This window comes from Micromys minutus (assembly GCF_963924665.1).
Source record: "Micromys minutus genome assembly, chromosome: 11".
Taxonomy (NCBI): domain Eukaryota; kingdom Metazoa; phylum Chordata; class Mammalia; order Rodentia; family Muridae; genus Micromys; species Micromys minutus.
In genome coordinates, this window is record NC_137980.1 from 30,449,986 (window position 1) to 30,469,521 (window position 19,536).

The following is a 19,536-nucleotide window of genomic DNA, read 5'->3' on the forward strand; positions in this document are numbered from 1 at the left end:
TGCTGTAAACAGCCACTGTGACCAAAACAACTCTTATAACAACAATTAATTGAGGCGGGCTTATAGGTTTGGAGGTTCAGTCCATTATCAAAGTGGGAACATGGCAGCATCCAGGCAGGCATAGTGCAGGAGGAGCTGAGAGTTCTATATCTTCATCTGACAGTTACTAAGAGAATACTCACTTCTAGGCAGCTAGGGTGAAGGTCTTAAGCCATGACCACAGTGACTAGTTATCTTCTTGGGGTCTCTTCTTGTTAAACTCTGTTATGTGTTTTATCTTTAAAAGCTTAAAAAAAAAATATACATATGTGCTTACTTGCATGTATGTGTGTGTACTATGCCCATGCCTGGTACTTTTGAAGGCCAAAAGAGGGTGTCAGATCTCCTGGTTCTGGAGTTACAGACAGATGTGAGCTGCCATGTAGGTGCTGAGAACCAAGTTCCGGTCCTGTGCAAGAGTAATGTGTCTTAATTGATAAGCTGTCTCTCCACCTCCCCACCCTCAGTGTCTTATTTTCTTGTCACTTTCTGAAATTATAGCATTGACTTATGATTTGTCATGCCCATTGAGATGTGAGCCCCATATGAGTAGAGACTATCTGCTTCATGTGTGTATTTCCAACACCAGAAACTTAATTGTGCTGTGTCTTGCATGGCTGATGTGATGTGTACTAGAAATTTCTTCAGCATTTAAAAATCTAAGAAATTCCTTGTTTACTTATTTATTCTTTTTTTGTTTTGTTTTGAGGCAAGCTATCACTCTGAAGCTCAGGCTAATCTGAAAGTCAAGGCTATCCTCCTGCTGCAGCCTCTCCATGTTGGGACTGTCAGGTGTGCATCCCCATATCCAACTTCTAAGAATAATTAATCGAGATGCATTTTGAAAGTAGGAGCTTGTGATTGAATGTATGGGGTGGAATAAAATTAAAATGACTCTTAGGTTTTTGGCAGGAGTGCAAGAGAGGTGGGAGATGTCAGGAAGATGAAGGAAGCAGATGGGCAAAAGTATACTCTTGGAGACTAGAGAGATGGCTCAGTGGTTAAGAGCAGTGACTGTTCTTCTGGAGGTCCTGAGTTCAAATCCCAGCAACCACATGGTGGCTCACAACATCTGTAATAAGATCTGATGCCCTCTTCTGGTGTGTCTGAAGGCAGGGACATTGTACTCACATACATAAATTAAGTAAATAAATCTTTTTTAAAAAGTACAGTTTTGGACATGTGAACCTCAGGACGTCTCTGGTTTCAGAGTGGAGGTACGGCATAGATTGTGGGGTACATCATTTTGCAGTAAGGTGAGTAAAGTTTCTTATCATTTGAATAATTTTTTGAGTGATACTTTTATAATTGTGTTTAAAGGTACCATTTGATATTTCAGTTAAACACGTAGGACTGATTATTGCGGGCAGATTCTATTGCTAAGACAAAACCTCACTGTTAATAGTTGACAAGCCTCTGTATTACCCAAATAGAATGAGAACTTCTTGATTACTAACACAGATATGGAGGGACTACTGTCTGAGGAATGGGTAACTTCACCTAGTATCACAAAACTAATTACATTTTTTTATGTTTGGTGGTTATATAATAATTCTACCACTTACACCTTTCTTTTCCTCACTCCAAACCTGACCACATAAAACTTGACATTGCTTTTTTAAATTCATGGTCTCTTTTTCTTTAAATATTGTTACATATATGTGTGCATGTGTATGTGGGTGTGTGTTGTATGTATATATGTTTATGTGTATCCTAAATATATAAATACAATCTGCTTAGTCTATATAATGTAACTTGTATGTGTATGTTTTTAAGGATGACCATTTGGTATTAGATAACCAATTGGTGTGCTTCCCTGAGGAAGACTATTTCTTCTGATCTCAGCATTCCTTAGTCACCTATACTTTTATTTTATGCATATGGTTGTTTTGTCTGCATACATCTGTGCACCACCTATGTGCCTGATACCAGAAGAGGCTAAACAGGGTGTCAGATTCCAAAACTAGATTTATGGAAGGTTGTGAACCGTTGTGTGAATGCTAGGAACTGAAGCCAGGTCCTCTGCAAGAGCAGCATGTGATCTTAAGCACTGAATCATTTTTCCAGCTCCAAAGCCAACTCTTAACAAAATGCTTTATTCCTGATGAGGATACTGTTCAGGCAAATAAAGGGTCCATCCTGGTCACATGCTAGTTAATGTGATTAAAGGTGCTGAGCTTGAGTGTTTTGTGTGGCAATGTGTTCTTGCTGTTTCTTCTTGTTCCTGTTCATCGCCTCACTTGCTGTGTGAGAAAACTGTCGACACCACCTGTAGATTGGTCTAGAAGATTAGCAAAGGGTCTGTCTACACCACCTGTAGACTGGAAATAGAAGATTAAAACTGTTTCCTTGTCTTTGGGCCACCTTGTTCGGAGTGACAATCAAAGTATAAAGTTCATTTTGATTTTTGGTAGTGCCTGGGGCTGACTCCAGGTCCTCGAGCATGCTAAGCACTGGATCAAAACCGTTTTTATGAAGGCCTCATGCAGCATCCCACACTGCCTGACATCTCAGAAGCTTCTGAGATGAAGTTTTGATGGCCTGGACAGTGAGGGGTGGTATTGCTTCCTTCTCAGTGGCTTGGGAATGTCAAATGTAGCACCTCCGGCCACTTCTCACATATGAATGAGCAATAAAAGTTAGAAAATTCCATTTTTCTCTTTAAGGAAGTTCAGACATCAAGAAATTCCTGGTTATATTTATGCCAGTGAAAAAGTGGGAGAAAGAGGAGAGCCATTTGAAATCTCTAGGTGAAAGAAACCTAGTTTTCCTGGAAGGTTTTGATCATTTAAAAATTCTATGAGTAACAATGGTGTCATTACAGTGTTTGTTACATAATTTCTACCTTTATATAATATGTATTTCTATATATGTGTGAAAAATAAAAATAGGATATGTAGGAATGTTATTTTTGTTCTTCAAAAACTAGTGGTGTGTAGATGGCTATAATGAAGTAGACCAGAGATAAAGAAGGGTAATGGGCCATGTGAAAGGACAGCTGATTCACCTTGAGGGGTCTGAGAATGCCCTAGATAACACCACATTGGTTGGGATGCTGTTGGATAGCTCACCAGGCTGTAAGGTTGAAGTCACACAGTTTGGGTTGGAGGAAGTGGCACAAGATGTAGAATTTATGTCCATAGACTAACAACCATAGCTCAACCCTGCATTCCCAGTATTCCTGAGGCTGAAGCAAGAATACTGCCCAAGTACAAAGCCACCTCAGACTATACAATGAGCTCCAGGCCAACCTGGGTTAGAGAAGCAAAAGGGCTGCCTGTGAATTACAGTGGACTTTTTTGGTAACATAGTGTTGTAGTTATTGTTCTATTGCTGTGAGAATCAAAGCAATGTGTAAGAGAAAAACATTTAATTGGGGGCTTGGTTACAATTTGAGAGGGGTAGTCCAAAATCAATGTGGTGGTAAGTAGGCAGGCATGGCAATGAAACAGTAACTGAGATCTTTACATCCTGATCCACAGGCAGTAGGTGGAAAGGCCTGTTGTGGCCTTTGAAATCTCAAAACAATGTCCAAGGATATCATCTTTTCCAAGAAAGCCACGCCCCCTAATCCTTCCCAAACAGTTCCATAGTGACTAAAGCATTCAAATATAGGCGCCTTCGGGGGGTCATTCTCACTCGAAACCACCACAATCAGTGTTTCTGAACACTGTAGACTTTTCATTTGAAGCCATAGAATAAAAAAAACCTTGGGTTCATCTTACTTATTGTCAATCAGCACTATTTGACTTGGGTACAAGCTCACCTTATTTGGTTACTATTTTTAGAATACAAATAGTAGAAAAAATGTGCAATGTCTACTTGTCAACCGTCTTGGCATTTGCCTCTCTGTGACTTGCTTAATTTTGAAGAGATTTCCACAATTTGATGCATATTCTTTCATCTTATGGATTCTGTAACCAACTCTGGAGATAAGTCTTTTAATCGTTGGGATTTTCAGATTATGTACAATTACTACAAATTGATTTCAAGTACACTATCAGAAGCATTTAAACGTTTTTGATGTGTTTGGCTAAGGGATGATACTAAGTTGGCCTCATCAGTCCGTTCTCTTTTTCTCTGGGATACAGTTCTGGGAATAGTGTGTATCTAATTAGCCGGGATGAACTCTTGTGGCTCTATGCTGTCTTTTGCAAACTTTTCCAAGTCCTGTTCAGAAACTGGATACTCACCAAGCAGTCAAGTGGCTGACAACAAAAAAGTATATAGAAATTCCATTTTCTTCTAAGAGTCTTACAGGAAGCTGCAAAATCCAACTCCTCAGAAGGGATTCTAATAGGTTTCCTAACGATTAATTTTAAAATCTGAATCACACGCCTTAACGGTGTTTCATTTTTCTTTTGATAAAGTTGCCACCTCAACACTACAAACCCAGAAACCTCGTAAAGATGATTCATGACATTTATATATCCTATTTAATACAAGGACTGGAACTTGTAAAAGAAAAAAAAAAAAAAAAAAGGAACGCCAGAGTCGACCTTAACACACTTCCCAATCCCTAGAAACTTCAAAGAATCGTGGCCGGCTTCTAATAACGGACGCAGGGCGTTAAGAGTTGGAAAGCAAATCTGAGAAAAGGCAGCCTCGACCACCAAGCGGCCTTACCACGGCGCCGCCTCAATGTCACCCGGCACAGGCGGGGACGGCGGAGTACCGCCCCACGCAGGCCACGGGTCCCACAGCCGGGGCTCTGGAGGGCAGCCTCCGCGAAGGAGGACGAACCACACCCCTCCCGGTCCGCCGCAACCGAGGAGCAGCAGTGACTCCAGGAATCCGCGGAAGGGCGGGGCCAAGGGAAGGGGGGGTCTCTCTAGCCGCGCCCTCGAACCAGCGCTCCTTGTTCTCGATGGTACCCGAGCGACCCTCTAGTGCACGCCACTTCCGGTTCCCTTTAAAGGCCCGCGCCGCGCGACCGAGAAGCGTGAGAGCAAGTATAAAGGGGAACGGGAGGGCGGGCCCGTGGGGGGTGGGGACTAGCGGTGGAAGGGGCGGAGGAGGCGCAAAGGGCGCGCTCCGGAGTCACGTGACCGGGACGCGCCGTTCTTCCGTCGGCCATTTTAGGTGGTCCGCGGCGGCGCCATTAAAGCGAGGAGGAGGCAAGAGTGGCCGCCGCTGCTACTTATTCTTTTTTAGTGCAGCCGGGGAGAGTGAGAGTGCGCGCTGCGCGAGAGTGGGAGGCGAGGGGGGCAGGCCGGGGAGAGGCGCAGGAGCCTTTGCAGCCACGCGCGCGCCTTGTCTTGTGTGCCTCGCGAGGTAGAGCGGGCGCGCGGCGGCGGCGGGGATTACTTTGCTGCTAGTTTCGGTTCGCGGCGGCGGCGGGTGTCGTCTCGGCGGCGGCGGAGGCAGTAGCACTATGTCGGAGGAGCAGTTCGGAGGGGACGGGGCGGCGGCGGCGGCAACGGCGGTAGGCGGCTCGGCGGGCGAGCAGGAGGGAGCCATGGTGGCGGCGGCGCAGGGGGCAGCAGCGGCGGCGGCGGGAAGCGGGAGCGGTGGCGGCGGTTCTGCGGCCGGAGGCACAGAAGGAGGCACCGCCGAGGCAGAGGGAGCGAAGATCGACGCCAGTAAGAACGAGGAGGATGAAGGGTGAGTAAGGGGCGGCCCCGGGCAGCCGCTCGCCAGGCCCCCTCCCCCTCCCCGCCATTAGGCCTCGCTCCCGCGACTGCCCGCCCGCAGGCCCCAGTGCAGTCGCCTGCTCGTTCGCCCCTCTTGTACCTCGGGCTCCCCCGGGCCTGCATTTCCTCTTTCCCTGCCTGCTCGCCCCCTCCCCCATCACACACGTTTCCACCTTTAGCCGTCACCACGCTACTCCGCGGCCCGCCCTCTTTCCTCCCTCGCCGTGGGTCTCCTCCCACCGATTTAGCCGCCAGGATTTTTTCCCGCCTGTCGGAGCTCCCCCCCCCCCCATGTCTCCCGGATTTCTAACTCTTAGGCTTAAAAATGCAAACGCACAGAAAAGCTTTTTGCCAGGGTTACCAAGGTTTGTCGGGTGCTTCACCGCCATCCCGAGACGGTGCGATTATTTACACGCTCTTGCTTTGGGAAAGGTGTAGGCTGTCCACCTCTCTTTTCTCCCGCGTCGGCCTCAGGCCAGTGGTTTTTAGCGTTTTAAATAGTTTCGTCCTAGGACTCGTTCGTTCTGTCCACTTTACGCTGTCACCACGGCACGCTCCTACAGGCCCTGCGTTTGTGCTGTAGACAGATTGGGCCTGCCGATGTCCCTGGTCTGCTGGCGCGTTGGTCTGGCTCCGCGGGCTCCATTTAAGTCCTTCCCGGTCGATGGGGCCTGTACTTGTCTGGGGCTCTTCTACCTTCTGCCTGCGGTTGCCCTTCCCCCATTCTGCCAAGTTATTCTCTCTATGCACCCTTTTCGCGCCCTCAGATTCTGGGTTGCCTATTTGTACAGATGGTAGTCCTTTCTTATTTATTCTGTGCAACTAAATTTTTTTACATCTCTCTCCCGCCTTTTCAGTGCCCAGTAGCCTGTTTTGGTTTCTTCTCAGTCTCACCCTCTCACTATTGTTCAAAGGAGCTTACTCGCCCGTTAAAATGCAATAAGTCCTGTGGTGTTCAGTGAATTACTTTTTTCAGGATTTTTTAATACTAACTTGCTTCCTCCAATTGAAGTAACTTTTATATTGCCACCAAAATCTGCTTTTAATATGTTAAAATGCAGCCTTTGGAAGCTGAGTATCATACTGGAGATAAGGAAAGGGGGCTGGATCCAGGTCCTTAGATTTTCTTGTTCCCATTACAGATTGCTGATCTTGAGTTATGGTTTCGATACTTTTTATAATGGGGCTGTGCGTATGCAATTTTTTTCCACTATAACTAGGAGAAAGATTTGGTGGGAAGTTTTTTTAAAAGGTGTCATTTTAACCCGTGATTTCCACTAGTGGTTAAGAGTAAAAAATTTGTAGGGATGTTGGGACAGTGGAGAAGTACTTGAAGTATAATTTAAAAAAAAATATTAAGTTCAGGCTGACTCTCTGCAGTCTGTTAATGGTTGTACTGGCTTTAGTGGGGAGTTGAGGGTGGGATGGAAAGTGAATTTAATTAAATGGAACTAATATCGAACGATATGTGGCTTAATTTGAGAAGGGAATACATGTTAAATATTTGAAGAAATTACGTTTTTGAACATTTTGGTTTTTGCTTTCTGAATTCTGTTCTTTGGACAGAGGCACCAAAATGGATAATTGTTGTAACTGGGGCAGGCTTTCTATTACCCCTGAGGTTTGAAGTTAGAAAGTAGCTAGCTGTCTTTGTAGTTGTTTTTTGTTGAACTGAAATATAAATGAATTAGTTTTTAACCCTAACAATGTCAAAAACTAAAACTAGAATTTTGATTGGTTGCTGTACCGGTTGTTAATTCCCTAGCCATTCAAACTCCTCCCCACGACACACTGAAGCAGCGACGGCACAGCGGGAAGAATGGTAAAACTTTTACATTTTATTTCTGTCTTATAAAGATTTCAGTAGTCATAACATGCAGAGGCTCTGTAATTGAGTTGCCCATTGAGTCCCAGGAGATTTAGACATTAATACTGTAGGATGAGTCTTTGCCTGGGATGTAAGGCCTTTCTAGATACCCTAAATAATCTGAGCAAAAATGATTTGTGGTAATGCATGATGAGTTGACAATTTGGCCAACTAAACTAAATGTAATTAGTGATTTTTCCTTTAAATATGGGCAAACAAGATACTGTATTTTCACTTAGTTTTTATTAGGTTGGAATATTTTTGTTTAAATTCTAAGCTTAATGCTAAATATAAAGGTTAACTTGATAAAGATACTGCGTGTTAAAATGTCTTGCATGTTATACTGACGTATTCTGTCAAGTAGACAGTTCCTTAAGTATTACTATGCTTTATGCAAAGTCCTATATTTCTTCATCGATAGTATAAATACTTTAAGCATTGTATATGTAATATTCATAGGTGGGCTAAATGTGGCTTTCCACTACAGCTCTTACCAGATTTTTTATTTTCAGTGTGATTTGGCTGGAATGTTAATTACAGTTGGTTGACATGTGTTCACATTTGCATGACTTCCCTTTGGAGGCTGGTAGGTTGAGTATTCTTTTTATCCCACTTCTCCCTCTCGAAATGTCAGTCTCTGCCCTCAGGATCATACTTTGATTTTCTTGGGACTGTGTCTTTACCATTGGAGGTTAGAAAGCCAGTATTGCCTTGTGTCTGTGCAAACCATATTCTATTAAATTATTTTGGATAACATTTAAATTTTATGTTTTTAACTTCCCATCTGCTGATAATTTGTCGAGGTTTAAGTTGGAGGTAAAGTAGTTTAACAGACAAAAGGAAAAACAAAATGGAAGAAAACAAAGCCAGGGTCTGAGTGTAAGTTGACTTACTGGGCACAGTAAGTTGACAAATGATGGCAAAGTAAACCTTATTTGACTTCTACTTGAACCTCAGTTGTTTGTATAAGTTGAATCGACCACATTTTAGATTAGAAGGTCATTGTTTTTATTGTTAAAAGGTTATCTTTGCCCCTTTGTTCAGTAGCAAATATGTGTAGGGCTTTCTGGGATCAGTGTTTGGAGAAAGTTTGATAACTTCCATGTAAATGTTCTGGAACAGTCCAGATAGAAGATGGCCAGTTCTCCACTGGCAGACTTTCTGAGATGTAGTAGGTTTTACTCAGATAGTCTTGCACGTAGAAAGCATCTTGACTCTGCACACTTGTTTTGGAGACGCTCTCTTAGCCTGCCAAGTCTGCGTCTTGGCCTACAGTGTGTGGCCAGGCTTCTCCTGTTGTCCTGCTGCCTCTCCTCTTTCTCTAATTTGATTAAGTGTCCATTTGCCCAACTCTGTTTTGCTGTAGATGCTAGATTTTTCTGAGCAAGACACTGAAGATCTTTAAGCATAACTTTTTGGTATCTATGTATACACTCCTGTGTTTCTCTTGTTTTCCAACTGGTGTGGAAAACAAGAGAAACACAAGTTTTGTAATACAGTCTCTGTAGTAAAGATGAGACCAATCAGTAGACTAAATGTCATGTGAAGTTAATTTCTTAAAAACACTTTGGTGTGAAGCTCCTGTTAAAATGAGGTTTCATCTTGAAGTACTAGTTTTGAGAAAAGATCTCCTACATGCCTAGGCTGGGCCTTGTCCTAATAGTCCTGTCTCCACCTCAAGAGTTGGGGACTCTAGGTAAATGCTACTCTTTGGGTTCTCCTGCTAAAATATTTTTTAAAGATATATTTGCATGTGAACATGAACACTTATTTTTAGAAAAGGACTCTTATTTCTAGATTAATGGGTTTGGTAACAGTGGCTCATTAACATAGTAAAATGGCTTCCTGGGTTACATTCAAAATTGTGTTTTGATGTTGCTTCATTGGTGTATCAGTGCTTTTGTGGAAGTCAGAGGCTGGCGAGTCTGTAAGCATTCTGTAATGTGGGTCCTGGGGATTGAACTCCGGTCATCTTGTTGGCCACTTTACTATCTACAACCTTTATGATCCCCATTATTTCTTAGATATAATTAGTTGCATTGGAATTTCTCATTTTGCTTTCAGTGTGTAGTCTGTATTTTTCGGTTCTTTTCAAGGTAGGTAGTGTCTGGTGAAATGTGCATACCCTGTTGTAAGGTATGGGGACAGTTTTTGAAATTTAAAGAACATTGGAAACCTAGAATACTATCTCAGTTTTATAGACAGTTTTTCCAGCTTAGATACAATGACTCATCATTCCCCACCCTAACCCCCACCTCCAGAATGTGGTTGAGTAGGAAGCATGACAGTTTCATTGAGTTGTCAGTGTAGCACTTGTCAGGGCAGTATCACAGCTGGTCCTGTAACCATTAGTGTGTAAGCTCAAGTGTGGATCTTTTTTAGAATTTGTTCTCTACTGTTTGAGAAGGGGCTCACCCGTGTATTAGAGGGTATAAAAGAAACCCTGTTCTGGAAGAACTTGAACATTGCTCTGGGGGTAAAAGTACTTTTAGAGTATTCTAATGCCAAGATTTATTGGCCTTTTGATTTAGTGAGACTGGATTTAAAGGCCAAGATTTTAAGTATATGAGAGTCCATATTCATTTCTTCTGGTAAAATTGGAAGCTGAAGCCTCAGATTTAGGGGAGGAACATTTAATGTTTTTCCTGTCCATAATAGGGATAAATCCCAAGGCCTTGGCAATGTTGTGTTCTTGAGCTATATCCATCCAGGGGTACTAGGTTCCACTTGTCATCTGTAGAGATGGAATATACAGTCCTGGAATTAGACTGGAGTGTCAGCTAAGATTTCAGTACTTTGTTTTCCAAAACACGATCTCACTTTTTAGCCCAGGCTGGTCTAGAAATCACTGGAATCCTTCTACTCAGCCTGCCATGGTCTGAGATTACAGACATGGAATGCTGCTACTTCTTGGCAACTTCTTGCTTTTGAGACAACACCTAAAACTTTTCCTTTTGCGATTAATGTCATCTTCTATATATTGTTTTAGTAAGTTAGCCTGGGTAGTCTGGGATATTTAAGACATTTCTTATATGTAGTTTGGTTGTAGATAAATGTATTTATGTGCCTCTTTGCTATGACTTGGGGCCATTAGGATTATCCTTTAGGTCATGTAGAAGCCATGTCTGAGAACATAAACACTGACTTCCCATTTCACTTACGGCTGTATGCTTTGAATGTGCATGCTAGCAATTGAAGTGATAGAGAACTTGTTGGTTTGATCTGACTATAGCTGTACTTCAGTGTTACAGTAGTGAATAGGACACTAAACTAGATGCAGGAAGCCTGGGATTTGTTTCTGTTACTTCCACCAGTGTGGTTTCAGATAATAAATACAATGAGCTTTTGCTTGGTTTTCTGATCTACAATGGTCACTGTAGGAAGACTTGACTGCACAGCCTGCTTTCATATTTTGTATTTATCCAATGCCCTAATAGTTGCTACTGGCAGTGATTTACTCCTGTGGAGTAAAGGTAAGCATATTTTAGTTTCTGGAGTGTTAAACTAGTATGTTCATGCTATATACTTAAGAGTATTTTAGAGTGGAGATGACTTGATTGGGGGACATTTGTCTAATAGAGTGATAGCTTTAAGTATTGGGTTCTATACTGAAATGTTTGCACTTGAGACTACACACATATATGTATATACATAAAAGAATCAAGGAAATCCACTCTGTCTACTTTTAGTATTAAGAGACAGGAAAGTGTCACCCAATGTACTGAAAAAGCAACTAAGATGTTTTGGAAATGTTCAGGTTTTTGTTAAAAAGTAATTGATTTTAAAGCATTGAAAGATGGTAGGGGTTGGGGATTTGGATTGGTGGTGGAACACTTCATTCAGAGTCCTGGTGTAAGAAAGGTAAATATGTGTTCTGTTTTTATTAGTGATATCTAAATTGATACCAAATAGAAAACATGATTGTGAATAGCTAGTGATCTCAGTTAACCTGAACCATGACCTAGATTAGGGAAACCCTAGTCTTTAACCTTTAGGAAAGTGGGAGCTTACTTTATAAAGTTGGAGTTTATTTAGAAAGTTAGTATATTGGAAATGCTAAGTAAATAAAGCACATAAAGTTTATTTTTAAAAGCTGTCTTGTTTAATTTACTAGATGTTATGCCTGCCTTTTTTTTCTTTTAAATATATTTTTGACACAGGATCTTACTATGTAGCCCTTGCTGGCCTGGAATTCACTGTGTACACCAACTGTCCTCAAGCTCTGAAAGGAGGGAAGTCTCTTAATTTTCCTGGGAAAACTGGGAAGATGTTTTCAGTCTATTTATCTTTTCTGTGGTGCTTGATTTGGGTTGGAAGTTTTTGAGATTTAATGTAAAAGAATTTAAAAACTTGCTTTGAAAATGTTTGTTCTTTTTATGTTAGTCTTGAATAGGTTCCTCTTTAACTAGCTTTTTAAATTTTATTTTATTTTGTCTTCAGACACACCAGAAGAGGGCATCAGATCCCATTACAGATGGTTGTGAGCCACCATGTGGTTGCTGGGATTTGAACTCAGGACCTCTGGAAGAGCAGTCAGTGCTCTTAACAGCTGAGCCATCTCTCCAGCCCCTTCTTTTTTTTTTTTTTTTTAAACACTTAGCTTTAAAAAGCATAATGCAGAAAAATATTATGGAGGAATTTCCTGTTTAATAATGGGCAGATAATATTGAAATGTAGATTTTACTGATTACATTTTTTTTTGATTAGCTAAACTTAATACAGTTTTAAATAGTTAAAAAGTAGTTTTCGAGTGTCATAAACTACATCAGATACAAGTCTTGTTATTGTCAGTGTTTATCAAGCTATTTCCAGGATATGGTGATTATATATTCTACTGATAGTTGTCCAGTGTTAAAAAGTATTGGCCTCATTTTTAGAAGTAACATGGTGATGTTTAAAATAAATCCTAATTTCTAAGAAAAATGTTCATTAATACATGCCAGGGAGACTTTATTAGTGTTTATCATTGTAGCATTTCAGAAGTTGAGCTTTAATGATAGCATACCAGAACAATTATGTAAGTAAGTGTTCTTGAATAACATTATTGTAAAGGGTGCCAATGAATGAGCAGATATGGCTGGAAAATGTATTAAGCTAACACTTAGTATGTTTTTTTTTTTTAATGTAAGATAATTCATTGTTGGAAGAGTTTAAACATTGTCTTATCTTAATTGGGCATGAGAGTAAAAAAAAAAAGGGAAAGCATCTTTAGATAAAAATACTTAGTGTGTTTGGAGTGTTAAACTTGGTGACCTCCATATTTTGGAGAAAATTAGCTTTATGTCCTGGGAGAAGATAAGGGTGTTTTCTTTTTTAGATGTTTAGACAGTCAAACAGTAGCTCAGGCTATTGATCCTCTTGCTTTGTTTCCTGGGTACTAGGGTTATAGTCATGGATCACCAGACCCTGCTAATTAGAAATTATTAAGGCATTTTCCATCAGCCATCATTGCTTGTTAGGTGTTGCCATATGCTTTTAATTATTTGCTAAAAAATCTTGGCCTGTATGTAGGGTAGGGAGAGGACTTCAGAAACTACATTTTAAAGGCTCATTTTATCAGAGAAACCAGAGTGGATATGTCACAATCACCTGAAACTCCAGTTCCAGGTGTAGCCACAGTTATAGACATGACCCAAACAGAATGAACACAAACGTGTGTGTGTGTGTGTGTGTGTGTGTGTGTGTGTGTGTGTGAGAGAGAGAGAGAGAGAGAGAGAGAGAGAGAGATCCTCTTGCTTCAGTAGCTAATGTAAATAGACTTCAATCCTTTCTTGGGCCATTAAAATACTTTGCTTATAAGTATGTATGATTAAGGAATTAAACCTTAGGGAGAGGTGCGTGGATCTATCTCTCCTTTTGAGGCCAGCCTCTGTTTGAGGCCATTCTATTCTACAGAATAAGTTCCAGGACAACAGTAAAACTGTCTCAAAAAGAAAGAAAGCAAGCACTGGGAAGGCTGAGGCAGGAAGATTGGTACAAGTTTGAGACAAGGCAGGATTACATACTTCAAAAAAAAAGTAGGGGGAACAGATGACTCTTGTAGAAACAAGTTCCTTAATTGGGATTATTGGCTCACTTAGAACTAAGGATCACATTTAAGTTTAGATTACAGCATTAAGAATTATTTTGTTGCTATTTGGGCAGTTCTCTTGATAAGATTTAAATTGGTTGCTCAGAAATTTTAAAGGTCTTTTGACTTACTAAAGAGTGTTTACATCTCTGCAGGAGTGAATAGCAGCTTGAAAGTAGACTTCTCCTTTAAGACTCCCTATTGGACAGACAGTAGGTATTGTGCTTTAAACAACATCTGGCTGTATAAAGTAATCCAAGTTAGTGTTGATCTTACGGAATCGCAGAATGAGAGGAAGTTCAAGCTAGTATTCTGGAGATCCTACAGTAGGTACCCATCTGTTTATAACAGCCAACAATCACTAGGCTGTATACTATATAGTTAAACCTTGTGACTACAGAATAAAAATGGGGTGGATTTCATACTTCCTATTCAGTAAAGATAGAATATAGTGTTGTGGATTTTGTAAGGTTTTGGGGTTTTTTTTTTTTTTTTTTTTTTTTTTTTGTTATCTGTTCAGCTTTTCTTAGAGCAGAAGAAAAACCCAGTTCTTGTATGCTACCAAAATACTGACAGCTTAGAACTTGTTGTACTTAGAACAGATTTGGAATATTTGCCTGGCTCTTTACAGTATGTAAGGGAGATATATATTCATTATAGAACTAGTAATGGCTTGTTGGCAAATTGAATTGCTGGCAAAAATTAAAAGGTGTTTTAAAGGCTAAGCGAGTGAGATCCATAGCCAGTTTCAGAGAATGACTAAACTAAAGTAGTTTAATAGAAATGACAGACCATAGACTGTTAAATTATGACTGTTGCATTGAAGGCAGGGGTGCGGTTTATAGACTATATCATTCCTCAGTGATAATTGTGGCAGCTCTCCTGGAGATGGAGGCTGGAGAATTGCCACCAATTTGAGGCTAGATGAGCTGTAGTATAGGACTTTGTCACAGTCTTCAAATATTTCATTCAAAATAGTTGCAAATTAAAAAGAAATAGGGAGGGCAAACAATTGAAGAAAAAATAATATATAAAAATTACAGAATATTTAATAGTCTGGATAAAAGCATATATTAACAGAAGAGTGTTTTTCAGTGAACATTCTTAGCTCTGTTAAGGGTGGGAAAGTTTTTTTTTTATTTTTTACAGAGCACTTTATTAGGTCAGTTGATGTGTATCTAATATTTCAGGAAATTAATTTTCTATCTTAAAAAAGTTATATGACTTAAAGATAGTAGATGCTTTAGGTAGCTAAATCACAGCTGATTTGTTTCTGTTAGAGAACTTGATAATGGATATCTAAGAGACCATTGCTTTGTAGTCAGTGTCTTTTTATCTTTTAAAAAATAATAGCATCTACCTCACCTTGAAAGACTGAATGTTGTCAGGAGTTTTCATTGGTGAAAGTAGTATTCTGGACCTGTAGGTAAAACGCTGTTTATCGCAATGAATGTTTAAATAAGGGTTATATTTTAGAAGTTGTGTTATTTAAGTGAAAGACATGTATATTGAGAAGTCTTCCATGAAATAATCAGACATTTAAAATTCACAATGGGGTTGGCTATATTCATTTTATTATAATATTATAGATGGTCATAAGTCTTATTTTAGGACTAGACACTTTGGGGAACTCTTGAAAATGGAGCCTATTTTATAATATGTTCTAGGTTGAAAACCTAACTGTAAATGGAAACTTCAATTTGCCACCTTTCTTTGAACTAAAAGTCAGCTTGTTAACATTAAATTAAGCAAACTTGTAAAAATGCTTAGTAACAGTGCAGTTAAATAGATAGAGGTGCTAGAGGTGTATAAATTAATGAGCATCTTCTTGCCTGAATAGGCTGTAGTGGCAGCCTATTAAAACTTTACAAAGTGGGGATGCTTTGTAGGAGAGACTTGCTTATTTATGTCTTTCTAGAGCCAAAAACTGGTGCCTTATCTTCCCCATGACCCCCCCCCCTTTCATCCCCTCTCCCCATTATGAAGAAGAGGAAATCCTGAGCAATCATGGTTTTATCTCTAGTGAAAATTGAAGCCCTTTTAGAACCAATTTTAACTGTTCACTAAGTTTTCAGTTTGACCTTCTTAAAAGAATAAAGGTACAGGTTTGCTTTTATTACTGCTACTATTAACTTATTGATCAAGCAGATAAGAGAAAGGGTTACCACTGCTCCCAGAAACTGCTTTGAGCACTTTGCTGTATGTTCTAATGGCCTTTCTTTGAGTGTTTTTCGTTTACCATTTTACAGGCCTAAACCTTTATTACTTGTTAACTGAGGTTCTACTGTAAGTAAATCATCTAAGTTACTTAGATGTGATTTAGTGGGTAATTCTTTTTGTCAGTGTGTTTACATTACTTTGGTCTTTTTTTTTTCTAAGAATTCCTGCACGTGAAAAAGGCTAGCTGACAGTTTAGAGGACTTGGCATTTTTACTATTTTATATGAGTTCTGCAAATGGAAGAACTATTAAAAGTAGAGGAGTCTTGGCATAGATAGGATGCTGGGGCTGTAATGAAGATTTGATAGAATCTAGAAGCTAAGATTTTATCTGTAAAAAAGCTAATACTTTTATGGCATGCAAATACAAATATGTATATGTATGTAAATGTCAGCAAAATGCTTCTTGTACTGAACTTGAACAGAAGGGGCAGTGCTAAGTGGAACTTTAAGCAGTGGGGTTTGGTATGTGTGCTATAGGATGGCATTTTATTGTACTAAACAAATGCAGTTTGAAAAGGGTGTGTTACTGATGTTCGTAATGTAAGACAGTTTAATTTTCTTAACATTTTAATACTGCTTTTTGTCTTTACAGGAAAATGTTTATAGGAGGCCTTAGCTGGGACACCACAAAGAAAGATCTGAAGGACTACTTTTCCAAATTTGGTGAAGTTGTAGACTGCACTCTGAAGTTAGATCCTATCACAGGGCGATCAAGGGGTTTTGGCTTTGTGCTATTTAAAGAGTCGGAGAGTGTAGATAAGGTAGTGTGTTATATATATTCTGATTAATGAAACCTGGAGAGTTTGATATAGTAAACTTGTGTTATTAGTGGGTTCTTTTTATAAGAAAGAAATGTATTCCTTTCTTTTGTTTTGGTTTTTTTGTTGTTTGAAAGAAGGTTCTGTGTAGCTTAGGCTAGCCTCAGTCTGCTCATTGCTGAGGTCACCTTGAGCCTCATGCCTCTACCTTCCAAGTGTTGGGGCAGCAGAGGTGCCCTAACACCCTGTTTTTGCCAGTATTTTTTTTTTTTTTTTTTAAGGGGGAGGTATGAATACTTTCCATGTGCCAGCCTTCCTAAATCTAAAGTGACTTTTAAAAAGGACAGGGATTTGTCTGAGGGGATAGCTATGCTTAGTATGTGCATGGCTTATGTTCAGTCCCAACGTGTAGAGGGGGATTTTAAGTCTTAATTAGTATGTTATAAACAGTATAACAAGTTGGCAGAAAGGGTCCATTTTACAATAATGTTAGACAGTTTTCCCCCTTTTACCCTTATTCTCAAACGGATTATCTCATGATGATCACCTTTTGGTTATCTTTATTTTGGTTCTGGACTGAGGGGAAGTGGCAACCATAGTTACATTGTTTCCGGGTTAAAGGTGATGGTTACCTAGTAATCAATTCATTTGGGGCGGTGCTTCCCTACATGATTTCTTAGTGACTCTTTTATGGGGGCACTAGTTTGTGTCAGTTGATTGTCATATACTCTAACTTGACAGTTAATCTTAAGCCAGTTGACATACTGTTCGTACATTGTATGATTATTTTTTAGTATTTTATTTCTGAATAGTAGTTTTATATATTAAAGTGAAAATTTTAATTTCCTTAGGTCATGGATCAGAAAGAACATAAATTGAATGGGAAAGTCATTGATCCTAAAAGGGCCAAAGCCATGAAAACAAAAGAACCGGTCAAAAAAATTTTTGTTGGTGGCCTTTCTCCAGACACACCTGAAGAAAAAATAAGAGAGTACTTTGGTGGTTTTGGTGAGGTATGTTTTGTTTTGATGCAATTTATTTATGTCAAAATTAATGTGTGATTGCACATTAAGTGGATTTGGCCATCTGGTTTTTCAAGCAGATCTGAAGATTGGGTAATCTTATTTTTTGAGTATCTGTATGAGCATGTATAGTATAGAGTAATAGATACAAAGATGAAAGAGACAACCCCTAACCCCAAAGAAGGGTCTTGTTAGGTAATTTATGCTTGCTGTCTTTGACCTTCTCTTTCTCTCCTTGAACCATGGACTAAAGTTTTCTTGCTTCTGTCCTACCTATATAGACTACAGGAATGACCCACTGTGTCTGAGTTGGACAGCGTTATCTCAGAACTTAGTGGCAGGGAAAGTAGAGGCAGCATGACTGACTTAATGAAATATGGAAGGAGACAGTTAAGAATAACTCATAAGGACACAATAGTATAGCGTCAGCCAACTCAGGTGTGTGTGAGTACAGTTTAATGAGATTATAGGCTCAGTGACACAGTGAGCTACCAGTTTCTATCATGAATTAATAATTAAATCTAAGCTGAGGTGTATGTGGCCTTGGTCTCCAAGGACAGTATGCTGGAATCTCTTGATTCAAATAAGAATACATGCTTTTGTACCAGAACTTAGAAGTGGAATACTTAATACTCATAAATATTATACACAAAAATCTAGGTATATAAAGTTTTTTGTGTAGTTGTGAGAATAAGCAGAAGTTGGACTGCTGCTGCCTTACTGTTCAGCAGCAGCCATTTAAGACGGGAGTTGTAGCTTCTGCCTAGAGTAGTCACATGTTCTTCAGTTTGCAGTACTGTTGCTAGATTACATCTATCTTTATTCTCAAATGCAGAGTCTGTCTTATTTCTTTGTCTCTTTTGTGGCACTCTGGGTTTGTGATTCTTGAGTTAGGTAGAAATATTTACCACTAATGATTGGTTTTATGATTAAGTGTGAGGCCTTAGGGAAATTGGAAGTTGTAATTGAAGAATATCCTTAAAATATTAGAAAAATGGGACAGTACAATACAGCTTGAGAATTAAATGTATTTTCTTTGTGCCACCTTCTCCATACTGTGTTATTAATGACAATAGAACACAAACTAAGGATAATACTAAGTCTTTGTTTTTTGCTGTCAGGTTGAATCCATAGAACTCCCTATGGACAACAAGACCAATAAGAGGCGTGGCTTCTGTTTTATTACCTTTAAGGAAGAGGAACCAGTGAAGAAGATAATGGAAAAGAAATACCACAATGTTGGTCTTAGTAAAGTAAGTTAAAAGTGTCCATCGAGTGGCTTAGAAAAACCTGCGGCTACAGTGTAATGCTTGGCTTTAGGATCTAGGATGCTTAAGGTCTTAACTTGCTTTTTTTAAGTGAGATGAACTTTTTGAGCAGCAGGGGTTTATTTGTTATAACATATTTTTATTGTTTATTTTGTATTTTTGAGAAAGGGTTTCTCTGTGTAGCTCTGGCTATTCTGGGACTTGCTCTGTAGACCATAGTGACCTCTTAACTCAGATCTACCTGCCTCTGTCTCTCAAATGTTTAGATTATAAAGGTGTGTGTGTTACCACCGGCATTAAAATGTATTTTTATGTAAATTTTTATCAAATCCTTTTAGGACCTAGCAAAACAAGTTTTTGATCTCACCAGAAATGAAAATTATCCCTCTGAGTTAGTGATTAACTGCAAAGCTGATGTGTGGAGGGAGGGATTAGGTTTAACCTAAACAGTATTGGCTATTCTGGGAATTGCAAACTTGTCCTGAGTCAGTATAATAATTTGTCTTCTTTTCTTGTTAGTGTGAAATAAAAGTAGCCATGTCGAAGGAACAGTATCAGCAACAGCAACAGTGGGGATCTAGAGGAGGGTTTGCAGGAAGAGCTCGTGGAAGAGGTGGTGGTAAGCTATAACCTAAGTTGACTATCTCAAGCTTTTCTG

At 39.6% G+C, this 19,536-nt stretch overlaps 1 protein-coding gene across 4 annotated transcripts in view; it reads left to right on the plus strand.

Annotated features, from left to right (window-relative positions):
* Positions 1 to 5,115: 5,115 nt before the first annotated feature.
* Positions 5,116 to 19,536, plus strand: part of HNRNPD (heterogeneous nuclear ribonucleoprotein D) — a 17,182-nt gene continuing 2,761 nt past the window's right edge. Inside the window, exons 1-6 of one of the 4 annotated variants that reach the window (XM_080925627.1) lie at positions 5,117 to 5,643; positions 7,438 to 7,494; positions 16,423 to 16,591; positions 17,440 to 17,601; positions 18,732 to 18,863; positions 19,398 to 19,497. In XM_080925627.1, the coding sequence (XP_080781753.1) occupies positions 5,414 to 5,643; positions 7,438 to 7,494; positions 16,423 to 16,591; positions 17,440 to 17,601; positions 18,732 to 18,863; positions 19,398 to 19,497 (850 nt within the window). In that variant the 5' untranslated portion in view covers positions 5,117 to 5,413. Of the gene's footprint in view, positions 5,644 to 7,437; positions 7,495 to 16,422; positions 16,592 to 17,439; positions 17,602 to 18,731; positions 18,864 to 19,397; positions 19,498 to 19,536 lie in introns of all 4 variants that reach the window. The other 3 variants (XM_080925629.1, XM_080925628.1, XM_080925630.1) reach the window with 3 other exon arrangements.